The 12,643-nt window shown below is 36.4% G+C and overlaps 1 protein-coding gene across 2 annotated transcripts in view; it reads right to left on the bottom strand.

The window, feature by feature from the left end:
- The window catches only part of LOC113048294 (SLIT-ROBO Rho GTPase-activating protein 1-like), a 29,512-nt gene that overhangs the window by 5,426 nt on the left and 11,443 nt on the right, over positions 1–12,643 (bottom strand). For both annotated transcript variants that reach the window (XM_026210018.1, XM_026210019.1), the window contains exons 4-18: positions 12,261–12,323; positions 10,346–10,525; positions 8,643–8,771; positions 7,475–7,696; positions 6,333–6,434; positions 4,605–4,802; positions 4,268–4,352; positions 3,957–3,984; positions 3,767–3,797; positions 3,620–3,680; positions 3,443–3,520; positions 2,545–2,679; positions 2,193–2,298; positions 157–381; positions 3–82 (exon numbers count right to left, since the gene is read on the bottom strand). In XM_026210018.1, the coding sequence (XP_026065803.1) occupies positions 3–82; positions 157–381; positions 2,193–2,298; positions 2,545–2,679; positions 3,443–3,520; positions 3,620–3,680; positions 3,767–3,797; positions 3,957–3,984; positions 4,268–4,352; positions 4,605–4,802; positions 6,333–6,434; positions 7,475–7,696; positions 8,643–8,771; positions 10,346–10,525; positions 12,261–12,323 (1,723 nt within the window). The remainder of the gene's footprint in view (positions 1–2; positions 83–156; positions 382–2,192; positions 2,299–2,544; positions 2,680–3,442; positions 3,521–3,619; positions 3,681–3,766; positions 3,798–3,956; positions 3,985–4,267; positions 4,353–4,604; positions 4,803–6,332; positions 6,435–7,474; positions 7,697–8,642; positions 8,772–10,345; positions 10,526–12,260; positions 12,324–12,643) is intronic.

Raw genomic sequence — 12,643 nt, 5'->3', positions numbered from 1 at the left:
ACCCTCCTCGCTCGTCTGTGTTTCCGTCCCTCCATCCTGCTCCCCCTCCTCGAACGCTCCAGGTTCACTGTACGGACTTTCACTTTGGGACACAAAAATTATCAACAATCTGCAATACACTTTAAACCATATAAATGTGAATATGGTCACACTCACCAGTACTCAGTATTGCTCATGCATTTCTCATACACGGGTCCCTCCAGCTCTTTGGTGTCAGGGAAGATGGTTTCATGGTGGATGATGATGGTTTTGATGATCTCATTGACATGCGTCTGACATGAGACCTGGTCCAGGAGGTCCGGGGTGGGCATCAAAGTCGGACCGAAGCATATAGCCAGGTTTCCAGGGTCCATCATGTTCTCGTCGCTGTACTGGGACAAGCTGTGATGGGAAACCAACCCGTGATGCATTTTGTTGTCTCCTGAGTACACTGCTATAATTATGCATTCTCAATCAGAGCCTCAGTCTGCTATTTGTATGCATGAGTCATAAATTCCATATTGCACCTTTTCTTTTTGCACCTTTATCCAACACTTTCGCTCTCACCTTCCCTCTATCTTTCACCATCTCTCTCTCACGGCACAGAGGTGGGAGAGGATTTAATTTCCGGTGTGAAAACAGATGCTTAATTTAGCTGCATTTCTCCCATACAGTGAGACGCTTCAGCTTTGCAGTTCTTTTGGAAGTACAAATATTGGTGAATAGTCCATAGTATAGACATGAAGGAGTGTGTATGTGGGTTTACTTAGATTTGTCCCTGAAGTGTAGCTGTCAACATAAATCAGCTAAATATGGAAAAACTTCCTAAGAAAATATTCAGAGATATAACAGTTTTATATATTGGTTTTATGGTAGTATTTTTAGTAAATGAAATCAGACACTTCATAAAGTTATTACTTGTTAAAAAATGACATTTGTGTATTTATTTAACAGGTACTGAGGTTTATATATATTATATATATATATATATATATATATATATATATATATATATATATATATATATATATATATATATATATAAGGAAACAAGATGCATTAAGAGCTGGGGGGTGAAAACTTTTGGAATTTGAAGATCAAGGTAAATTGTACTTAATTTGTGTACCGGGAAACATACAAGTATCTTCTGTTGCTTACGAAGGGCAGAACTAAATGGAAAAAAATTATATTTCAACAAAATAAGACAAATTTGGCCATCTTCATCGTGTTCAAAAGTTTTCACCCCCAGCTCTTAATGCATCTTGTTTCCTTCTGGAGCATCAGTGAATGTTTGAATCTTTTTAAATAGTTGTGTTTGAGTCCCTCAAATGTCCTCAGTGTGAAAAGATGTATCTCAAAATCATACAGTCACTGCTGGAAAGGGTTCAAATATGCAAAGATGCTGGAAAACTGAAGAATCTGCAGGACCTTAAAGATTTTTCTGAAGAACGCTGCTCAGTTTAACTGTTCAGAACAAACAAGGGACTCATGCACAATCATCACAAAACAGAAAGACAGTCGAGGATCATCAGGTAACAGAACACAGTACTAAGAACCAAGGGTTCCCAAACTTTTGAGTGGGGTTATTTTAATAATTTCAGCATTTTGTTTGTCTTGTGGAATAAATGTAAATATCTTTTATGCACAATATCTTACTCAGGACAGTACTAAATAAAATATAACATGCATTTAGTATGATCTCTCTTATTTTTTGAAAATTACTCATATTTTCACAGATTCTGCAAGGGGTGCAGATATATATATCACACAATCACACTTTTAATAATTGAATAATATTTTAGTAAAATTTATACCAGGGGAATTGCCATTAACTAAAACCAATAACATACATAGTGAATACAAGGGTTTTTATTGTTAACTGAAATGGAATTGAAATTTCTAAGTTAAAGTACTAAAATAACTAAAACTGAAATAAAAAAGAAACTTATACACTATAATTATATAGACATTTAAAATAAAGTAAAAATTCATAAAATGAATACGGAAAATAAAACATTTTAAAAGTAATCAAATATGAATAAAATCTATTAATTATAATATATCAATGATACAAAAATAACACTGACTTATAGAAAATAATTATACTATTTAATAATTATATTTAGCTTTATATAAAAATAACAGTCTATATAGTATGTCTTCATTTTAATTTATATGTGTGTGTGTGTGTGTGTGTGTGTGTGAATACTTACTGGTTGAGGAATGCAAACAGGTATCTCATGACCACTAGTGTTGGCCGTGGTGTTGTGGTCAAGATCTTGCGGATAGAAAGGGCACGCTCATACAAACTCTCCGTTCCTGTTGAAGGCACAGGAACATGCACATTCATAAAGAAGGAAAATCAGACGTCCCGTGTGCTCTTTTATATTCACATGAAAAGACAGCAGCTATCCGAACTCCCCAGGAAACCCAAGTACTTATCACCCTGTCATTTCCCGAATGCTTGTACCATCATTTCTCACACACACCTTTCCTTTCCTTCCTCCATCCTGCCTCATACGCATACATGCACATATATGAACGCAGGGGGAAACATGCACTCACGGACGCAGGCGATGAGATCGTTGAACTTCTCCTTGGGGAAAAGCGAGTTGTCCAGGTTGCGGAAGTACATTTTCAGTACGCCTGCTACTGAGTTAATGTCATGGTTATTCTCCTCGTCAGTCAAGGGGTCGTTGCCTGGGAAACAGTCACTAAGATGAGAGTGTATCCATGGTGATGGATCTTTTTAAACTGAAATCAGTGATTTTCACATTTGGATACAGCACTGAGCTTTCAAAAAAATGGTGATTGTCATTTATTATTAAATAATCACATTTGTATCTTTTAATTTAAGGGAGACTGTTAATCGGTATAAAGTCAATTCTATGAGTTTATATTTAATTTAATAATTTTGCATTTTTCTAAAAATCATAAAAATGTACAGGGTCAATGTCACCAATTTATTAATTTAACTGGTGACACAGAAAGGGCACAGAATATTTATTGTTCATATTACACAATAGCTTACCTTTGTTTAAAATTATTAAAAATCTTACAAATTATTTATTTTGATATTTTTTAAATAAAATAAAATACAACTTGTTTATTTTGCCAATTTAAAAATAAAATGTGACTTCTTACATTATGTAGAGGAGATACCAACCATATTAATTGATTATGTTTTTTTTTTCAAGAAACATTATGTGGTAACTAATCAACAGTTATAATAAAATAAAAAAATAACATTTTCAATTAATTTTTGTACTTAGTGACAAAAATTGTGCATAATATTTCTTCAGTGTATTACACCATAACTTATATTTGTTTTAAGATTATTTCTTAAATTATTTTTGTATTGTACAGCACTGTGGTCAGCCTTCTTGCTGTTTTTAAATGTGCTTTAGAAATAAAATGAACTGAACTGATGTATAGATATGATCTGATGACTGTGTTCACAAACCTCGTTCGAAAGAGTTCTTGATGTCATTGACTTCCACCTGTGACCCTGAAACCCTGAAAATACCCTGGTGTTGCAGACCTAGAAGAATAAATTAATTAATTAATAAGAATACATCATACACCACAACTTGATGATGAATTAAATATTTGTATTTGTCAGATTTTATAAATTTCTCACCATATAGATTAATAAAGCGAATGCAGCTTTGTACAATTAGTGGGATGGCCTTCCCAGAATCCTGCGTGCAGGTAAAAATATTGCAATAAGTATGAATCAGCGCACAGAAGTTGTTAAAAAAAAACGTGAAATATGCTTGCTGGTTACCTGGTGCCTGCTGTGGGAGTTTCGTCGACGGCTAAGTGGAAAAAGTTAGAGAAATACAACTGAAACAAGGGATTTAGCATTCAAAAAGGTCATGAGAACCTTTACAAATATCAAAATGACCTTGTGATGCAGAGCAATATATAAAAAAAAACGGCATTAAAAAAAAAGGTTAGACATAGATGAGATATACCTGGTTGTCATGATGTCTGCTCTGTATCCTGTGGATATAGACATTATATTAGATGACATTACACTGCTCTTCAATTATTATTAGTAGTAGTAGTAACAATAAAAGTACTTGTAGCAGCAATATAAATATTAAAATGAATTTGAATTAATTAAAAAATTAGAGTTTTTCCAAATGAAAAAGAGCTTATAATAAAATATTTTCTTTTTCCATTTCAAAACCTTTTTCACTTTCTCAATATTAGCAGCAGCAGCAATATACAATACATATAATCATAATAATTTAGCATTTAGAGAAGAGTGCGAGATCAGCACCTTCAGCTATGCTCCTCTTCAGCATGTCGTGTTTGGCCTGGAGTTTAGCGATGAGATTACTGCCTTCCAGACACTCCTTCAGTTTCTGCAGCCACACAAAAACACACACTCAATAATAATCCGATCACACTGGACATTAATGATCTAATTAGTGCCGGTCATCCATCAGTAGCCTTAACTTTTTTGCTAAAACGAAACCCTCGATCCAAAGGTCTCAACGCTACAAAACTATTGCGTGATCAGATCATAGGCATATGTAAATAATCTGTGTCTGATTCAAGTAAATATCTGATTAAATGCTGGATTTCTGAAACCGTGTGTGTGGGCCAACATTTACTGTGAAATAGAAGAGCTCTGTTTCCTGCTGGTTGGCGCGTCTCTTGGCCAGGCTGGGTTTGCTGAGGTAAGTGTCTGATACGCTGGATTTGACCGACTCAGTGGAGCGACTGTGATGGAAGCTCTCGGACACGTCGTAATCTTCCATGTTCACCATGTCCTGGATAGTGCTGAGGGTGGCCTCCGATGTCTTCTTCACCTTCAGAGGGAACATAGAGTGTTACAGAAGTGGTGACCTGACACCACTGTACTGAATGATTAGCTCATGTTCATTTTAAAACAAGAACAGTTTTTACTTGTATTTTCATATTTAAATAGGCGATGCAAAATACAGGTGTAAATGTGGTCCAAAACATGTTGTGATCCAATATACTATGAAAATATACTATTGAAGTCAATGGACACCAGCAACATGAAGGAAAGAGTTTTTTTTTTTCTGTTGAACACAAAATAAGTTATATTGTTACTCACCCTCAAGTTGTAAAAAAAAAAAAAAATGTGTACAGTATGCACTTGACTTATATACAATATATAAAATTGAATTAAATATTGCAGGGAAATAAAAAATGTGAAATTTATTTGGAAGCAATAATTTGTCCTCCGTGTTTTTTCACACAGTGGCATCCTATTGAAAGAAATTAATACTTTTATTCTGAAAGGACACATTAATTGATCAATTGCTGAAGTTTTATTCATCAAAGAATCCTGAAAAAAAGAATCACTTTCCACAAAAATATTAAGTAGCACAATTGTTTTCGACATTGATGTTAAATAATAAGAAGAAATGTCTCTTGAGCAATTAAATAAACATATTAGAATGATTTCTGAAGGATCATGTGACACTGAAGACTGGAATAATAAATGCATTTTAAAAACAGGAAAACAGTTTAAATTATATGTGACCCTGGAGCACAAAGCCACTCTTATATCACTTGAGTATATTTATAGCAATAGCCAAAAATACATTGTACTGGTCAAAATGATAGATTTTTCTTTTATGCCAAAAATCATTAGGATATTAAGTAAAGATCATGTTCCATTAAGATATTTTGTAAATTTCCTACCATTAATATATCAAAACTTAATTTTGGATTAATAATATGCATTACTAAGAACTTCATTTGGACAACTTCAAAAGGCGATTTTCTTAGTGTTTACATTTTTTTGCACCCTCAGATTCCAGATTTTCCAAAAGTTGTATCTCAGGCCAAATATTGTCCTATCCTAACAAACCATATATCAATAGAAAGCTTATTTATTCAAGTGATGTTTAAATCTCAATTTCAAAAAATTGACTAGAGCAGTGAGGATAGAGGAATATCCCCCACACACACACATCCGTACACCCCTCGCTCTCTACAGTCGAAACTCTCTGCAGTAACACAGTGTTCATCAGCACTTCTGCTCTGTCCTTCACATGCTGAGAGCTGCAGGAAACAGCTGGCCTGCCAACAACCAGTGACAAACAACCACACACTCCAACAGAGACTGAGAAGATGGAAACAATATGTATGAATGTGTCTGCCGCTGTGAAGGTGTGCACTGGTATGCATATATAGAACCTGATGAGAAAGAGAGGAGGAACGAGAGAGGGGAGAGGAGGAATGGAGAAAGTGTGTATGCCTGTCATCTCATTCTTTATCCTCAGTGGGAGAAGTGCAGCTGCCGAGGTGCTCATTGGAGCGGAAGGGATTGCATGTGTGTGTGTGTGTGTGTGTGTGTGTCTCACCTCTTCATTTTCGATCTTCAGTGTGGAGAGGCGCGACTGCAGCTGCTGGAATCGGAGGAGGAGCTCGGCTTGCACCTGCGGCAATGCTGTGATTTGACTCACCTGAAATATCCACATGCATAAACATATTATAGAAACCGCTCAGCAGAACAAACAAATCATTGCATCTTTGCTATTCTTATAGTGCCCTTTTAGGCATATTCAAGGACGTAGAGCGTAAAAAAAAAGAGAGGAAATGATACGGAGAAGACGACATTGCTTGATTAAAAAAAAATTGTTGCAAGCCAGACTTGAATTTGCATTGCCCATTAGAGCACCAAGGCTCAGAATATCAGAGCGTGCATGTTAATTGACAGGCCACAGTTGGATAATGTGTCAAATAACAGCTCAACCATGTATATCCATGCATGTAGGTTTTTCCTCAATATTTAAAATTAATATTATTTGAATAAAAATTTGTGTAGATTTCGAGATGCAGTAAGGGGTCAGCAATTTTAAATCACCCCTTTGTGGCTTTTTAATCGGTTCTGTGGTGTGATAATTTAGTTTTTTATTTACAAATAATCCATGAGGGCTCAATTATTATGAGGTCAGGAAACCTTTAGCTTATTTTTTTGCTTATTAATGATGAAAATCTCTCTATTATGTGAAGGTACATCACACTGCAGGAATAAAAAAAACAAACAAACATGGAAATAGTTCCAGATAAATATTGTGAGTTCAATTAAAAGTTTGAGGCGAAACTCTCCATCTTCTGAAGTTAAAAGTGCCATAATTACTACTTCGGTTTTGAGGTCACGTTTAGAAAAGGGCTTTTCCATATACGTTTAGATATTGGTTACAAATTATTATACTGTTTGTAAAATATTATGCTATTTTTGACCAATTTCTTACTTCATTTAGATAATGCCAAAGTAAAGTACACAATACAGGAAAGCACAGGACAGTTTCAAACTTTTAAATAAATAATTTTATGTTTTTAGATAAAAAAAATTATTTTTTGCTGTCCAACCAAATTATTAAGATATGACAGTAAAAGTCTCTGCAATATCACAAATTCATTAATGACCTAAACAGAAGCCTTTTGTATATACTGTAAATGAGATGTATATATGCAGTTTGGACACTAGGTGGCATGTGACCTGGTCTGCCATGTGTGGCTGAAAGGTGAAGCGTGCAGGAGGAGTGAACGCCGTGGGGTGAGTCTCCATAAAGCGCTGCCGGTCACTACTGGGGTCCAGCCCCTCCACAGCCCCCTCCAAAATATCCAGGCCTTCATGCCGAGAGGTTTCCAGGCTGTATTCTGCTGACAAGTAGGTCCGCAACGCCCGGCTCAGGCCAGCATGGTAGCCGAGGTCACAACACTATTAAAACACAAATACACACACCAGATTTTACTGGAGAAGAGAATTTGTGTGGAGCTGTCAGTCGAAAACGATTATGAGGGATGTACCATTACATTAAAGCGTTCATCAAGAAATGATCCTCTAGGGCTTGTGTTCTCAGGGTTGATTTGAAGGGTTTTTCATCCAGGCTTTTACTGTATCTCATTTCCCACCCCCACACAATCTCTGTCTCCCTCTTTCATCCACCCACATACACAAATTCTCCTGCTGTCTTTATCTCAGTGTGAGCAGGTTTGACCTCTGTGGAGGTCAAAGAGACGCAGCGCTCCGATGGGTCAGATACTGCTGACCACCATCGGCCTGCTGCAAACTGTAATGAGCGAAATAACAGACACAGCAAACCCAGGAGAAGGGCGGCCCATGTGAGAAATGACTCCTCTCTTTACCTCGGACGAATCTCCTGGCCGCACCAGAAACTAGATTAAGTGTGCAGGATATTTAATAGGATAATCATTAATGGGCAATGCACACATCTTCACCTTCCATTTTCTACTGTGTTGACAGACAGACAAACTGATAATAGACAGAGCGATATAGTTTGTATGATAGAAAGGTGGTAGAAAGAAAGAACAACAGGATGGGCAATGCATTAAATGATATATAGACAGACAGAAGAGCATAAGATTCTAAACATGGCCTGTTTCAGAATGTGCTAATGTGTGTTTGTAATTAAAGGCTTAATCTCCATCCCGTCCTGCCTGTTACAGGGTGTGTTTGTCTCTAATTAAAGGCAATGGAGGCTGCCTAAATTAGTGATTATTAATCAGGACTATAATTCATCACTGTGCTTGGTAAGAAAGCAAATAAACGCAACCATAATACCATGCCCTTCATGCAGTGGCAATTTTCTGCTCTCGATTCACCGTCTGTGCATTACAGTACACAGCCCTAATCAGATACTCACGTCAATCAGATGTGACAGGTCGTGGATGTAATATTTAAACAGAGAAGCGTTCGTGGCCTCCAGAGTCAACAGATACTCATTCCGAGCTTTCATAACCTTCAGTTTGTTCTCTGAATACTTGGCTTGGCGCTGGGAAAAAAAAAAAGAGACAGAGAGGTTGAAGGAGACAGAGAAGGACAAAGTGTTGAGTAAGTGCTATATCTCCATCAAGCCAAGAAGATAAAATGTTTTTATTTGACGACCTATCGACTTGTTTGTAATGGTAGTGTGGTGTATAGCACAGTGAGGCTTGGCTTATACGTCTTTAATCACAGTTCCTCCGCTGCTGGTGAAACCCAGAGATCTTTTAAAGCAACATTATCATTAAATCAAGCAAGCATCCTGAACATTCAAGTCCTTTATCCATGGGACAGTGATTTCTGTGTAATGATGTGTACTACATTTCAAAAGCATGGGGTCTGTAATTATTATTTTTTTTAAATGGTTCTCAAAGAAATTCTAACCAAGGCTGCATTTATTTGATCGAAAATACAGTAAACAGTAATACTGCGAAATAATATTACAATTGAAAGTAGCTATATTCAACTTTAATACATTTTAAAATGTAACTTATTCCTGTGATGCAAATTTGAATTTTCAGCAGCCATTACTTCAGTCTGATCAATAGAAAGTTCAAAAGAGCATTTATTTCTAATAAAAATCTGTTTTACTCTGTCAACATTTGTCACTTTTGAGTCATTTAATGCATCCTTGTTGAATTGAAAACAGCAGTGCATATACATTTTACATACTTATATGTGTGAACCACATGGTTTTATGTTCATACCATGCCTCAAAAAAAAAAAAAAAATTCTGTCCATCGGGATATCCTGTCTGCCTATTCTGTCCAATACTTCAACAATTGCTCATTCTAACCTCTCCTCCCCCTTATGAAAGAGAGAAATGAATGCAGTGCCAAACTGTATACATGCAATATGTCATGAGGGTGTATGTACTGGAAATTAATGTTCTAAAAAGAGACTACTGTATATATAAACTGCATTAAAGTCTCCTGGGTCAGTTTATACTGGTGTCGGACCATACCATGCCCTATAAAAACATGGTTATCAATGGTTTTCGGTTACAGAATAGTTATATGCCAAATGGCTGCTCTTCTTTGCTTTTTTTTTCCCCTAGACCCCCAGTGAACATTTTTATAAACACGCTCTGATCGCACATGCTGTAGCTGTACCAGGGTTTACTGGAATCATTTCAAAATTACATTTGGAAAGCGGGACTTTATAATGTATTTCAGCTCAATCGCATAAAGAATAAGTAATTTATTAATATAGCGTTAAATCAACCTGGCATCCCAAAAAATTCTCAGTAAATCTTCATAACCATCATTATAATGAAGCATCAAATCATTAAAGCCAACCACAGCAACAAAATAGGCTCATTTTCAGGTTATATCAGAAATTATTCCCTCATAATGTCCACCGAATTACTCCATAACTCCAGTTCATAGTATTTCATCAAGACAAATGAACTTTGCACTATTTCTGGAAACACATCTGTCACGTTAAAATTCACAGAATGTAATTTGCATAGTGGATGATACACTCATAGACTGCAAACAACTAAACACATTAGGCATAACACATAAAGATTCCTCAAAAAACAGCAACACAACAGAAAAACAAAGCAAAAGATGTGGAACTCACCTTCTCTTTCATCTTCTGGATTTTGCGAGCAGCGTTGCGGCGTTGGTGGCGATCTTCGGTGCGCAGACTGAATATGGCCTCTCCACCTCGGCCCTGTCGTTCACCCTGCCTCTCTGCCTCCTTTAACTTATTCTCTGCACTTAGAGTCTCTGTGTGATACATGTGATACGTTTTCATCACCTGCAGGGGACAGAGCAGAGGGAAAACTACATTACCCACAAGCCCAAAAACTTTGAGCAGGATGCACCCTTATCCAACTGAGCTAATCTGATTCATAAAGGTCTGTTGTGCATCTGTGTCCACATGGATGTGTGCGTAATGATTTCCATTTAAACATTTTTGAATAATATCACTTGTTCACCAATGGATCCTCTGCAGTGAATGGGTGCCGTCAGAATGAGAGTACAAAACGCTGATACAAACAAGACAATATTCTAAAAAGCTGTGATCGTAATAAACAAATCCATAAAAAAAAAATATTTAAGTTCAAACCGTTGCATTCATTGCTAAATATTGTGTCCATAATATTGCTTTGTACAAATATAAAGTGGTCTAGTCTGAATCGAGAGAGAAATATGCACAAATCAAGAACTTTTTAGAAGCAAAAAAAATAGAACTAAAAATTATGAAACATATATGTCAGTGGATTTTGATGTGAGAGGACAACAGGAGACGGAGTTTTCCATTGGAGGAAGTGATATTATGGATTATGGTGCATATTTTGGCCAGAAACAAAGGTTTAAACACTTGATGGATTTTTTTCATACAAACACACAGCTTTTCGTTTCACAGGATGTTAATTGATGGACTGGATATGTGTGGATTATTGTGATGTTTTTATCAGCTGTTTGGACTCTCATTCTGACGGCACCCATTCACTGCATAGCATCCATTGGTGATCAGGTAATGTAATGCAACATTTCTCCAAATCAAACAAACTCATCTACATCTTGGATGGCCTGACAGTCCTCGCTACAAGCTAAATAATAGAACACGCATCCTGCTCTGCTCTCATACTCTGATGTAAATCCTTCTCAACAGGGATACAAAACTGCTAACACAAGGGCTGCAGTGAGGTGGAAACTTCCTGAACTTTGAGTACTTTGGTTCAGAGAATTCATCTCATTTTTAGTGCGCATTCCTCATGTAAGAGCTAAGCTCAGTTGACAGACTTAATGTGTGCTGCTGCTGGGTTTTTGTTTTATCAAGGTTATTTATGCAAGAGCTGCTGGCTTTTAAGACTTCAGTCCTGTCAGACTGGCTCAAATATTCAGAACTGCACAGTAAAACAATTACAGACGAATAACATTTCTGTCAACAGGGAAAGTTCCCACCCAGCTTAAAGTCAGCATTAAAATGGAAATTCACCATATTTTCTTAATGCATTTTGTCTATTTTAATGTGAAAGACTCATACGTGCATTTCTTTCTTTCTTTTGTTTCAGTTATTCTTTATGACTTCAAATCTGCCATTTTTCTTCAACTTTTTTGTTAACTTTTTGAGAGCCAATCAACAGAGCTGTACAGGTAAATGTCACGTGATGAAAAGATGTGGCATTACATCAAACACCACTGGAAAAATATATTGCAAAGTCCATTTCATGCTGGTCTTTTCAGCAACTATAGAATAGTGTCACATAAACAGCTGCAGATGTTGCATACAAAGGGAAAACTGCAATCAAGAAGCAATGCGGAAATGTTGGAACTAGTAAATATAGATAGATAGATGAAACCTATACAGTTGAGTTCTGGAAGAAGGGAAGTGAGATACAGAGTGTCGGTGATGGCGGGGTGAATTACATATTGATGGAATGATAAAATGAGAGAGGGAAAAAAAGCACCAGCAAAGTGATAGGATGAAAAAGCAATCCAAAGAGAGATTGAACAGATGATGAGAGAGAATGAGACAAGCTCACCGTGTAGAGTTCGTTAAGAATCTTCATCAGGTCTTCTTGCAGCTGGAAAATGATCTCTTTGCTCTGAAGGCCAAAAAACACAAGGTTTGTTATAATGGATAGAGAGTAAGGGCAAGCTGGGTCAAACTCAAATATACAGGCAAGAATCGCTGTCCTCGCTTTGTCAATTCTGAACTAACGCGAGAGATCAAAATAACTCAAATGTCCACTTATGTTGCTTTACTTCTCTTGGATCAGTTATGTTACACAGTACCTTCTCGACTCAACCTTTTCGTGCTCATCAGATGTGCATTTTTCTTTTAGAGTGTCACAAGTGAGCTTTAGCAGAGCTTTTTTTGACTGATTCTTTTCATTTATTAAAAATGCATTAAATAAAATTATAT

The sequence above is a fragment of the Carassius auratus genome, chromosome 29 (genome assembly GCF_003368295.1).
Source record: "Carassius auratus strain Wakin chromosome 29, ASM336829v1, whole genome shotgun sequence".
In the NCBI taxonomy this organism is placed as follows: domain Eukaryota; kingdom Metazoa; phylum Chordata; class Actinopteri; order Cypriniformes; family Cyprinidae; genus Carassius; species Carassius auratus.
This window is presented reverse-complemented; position numbering and strand designations above follow the sequence as displayed.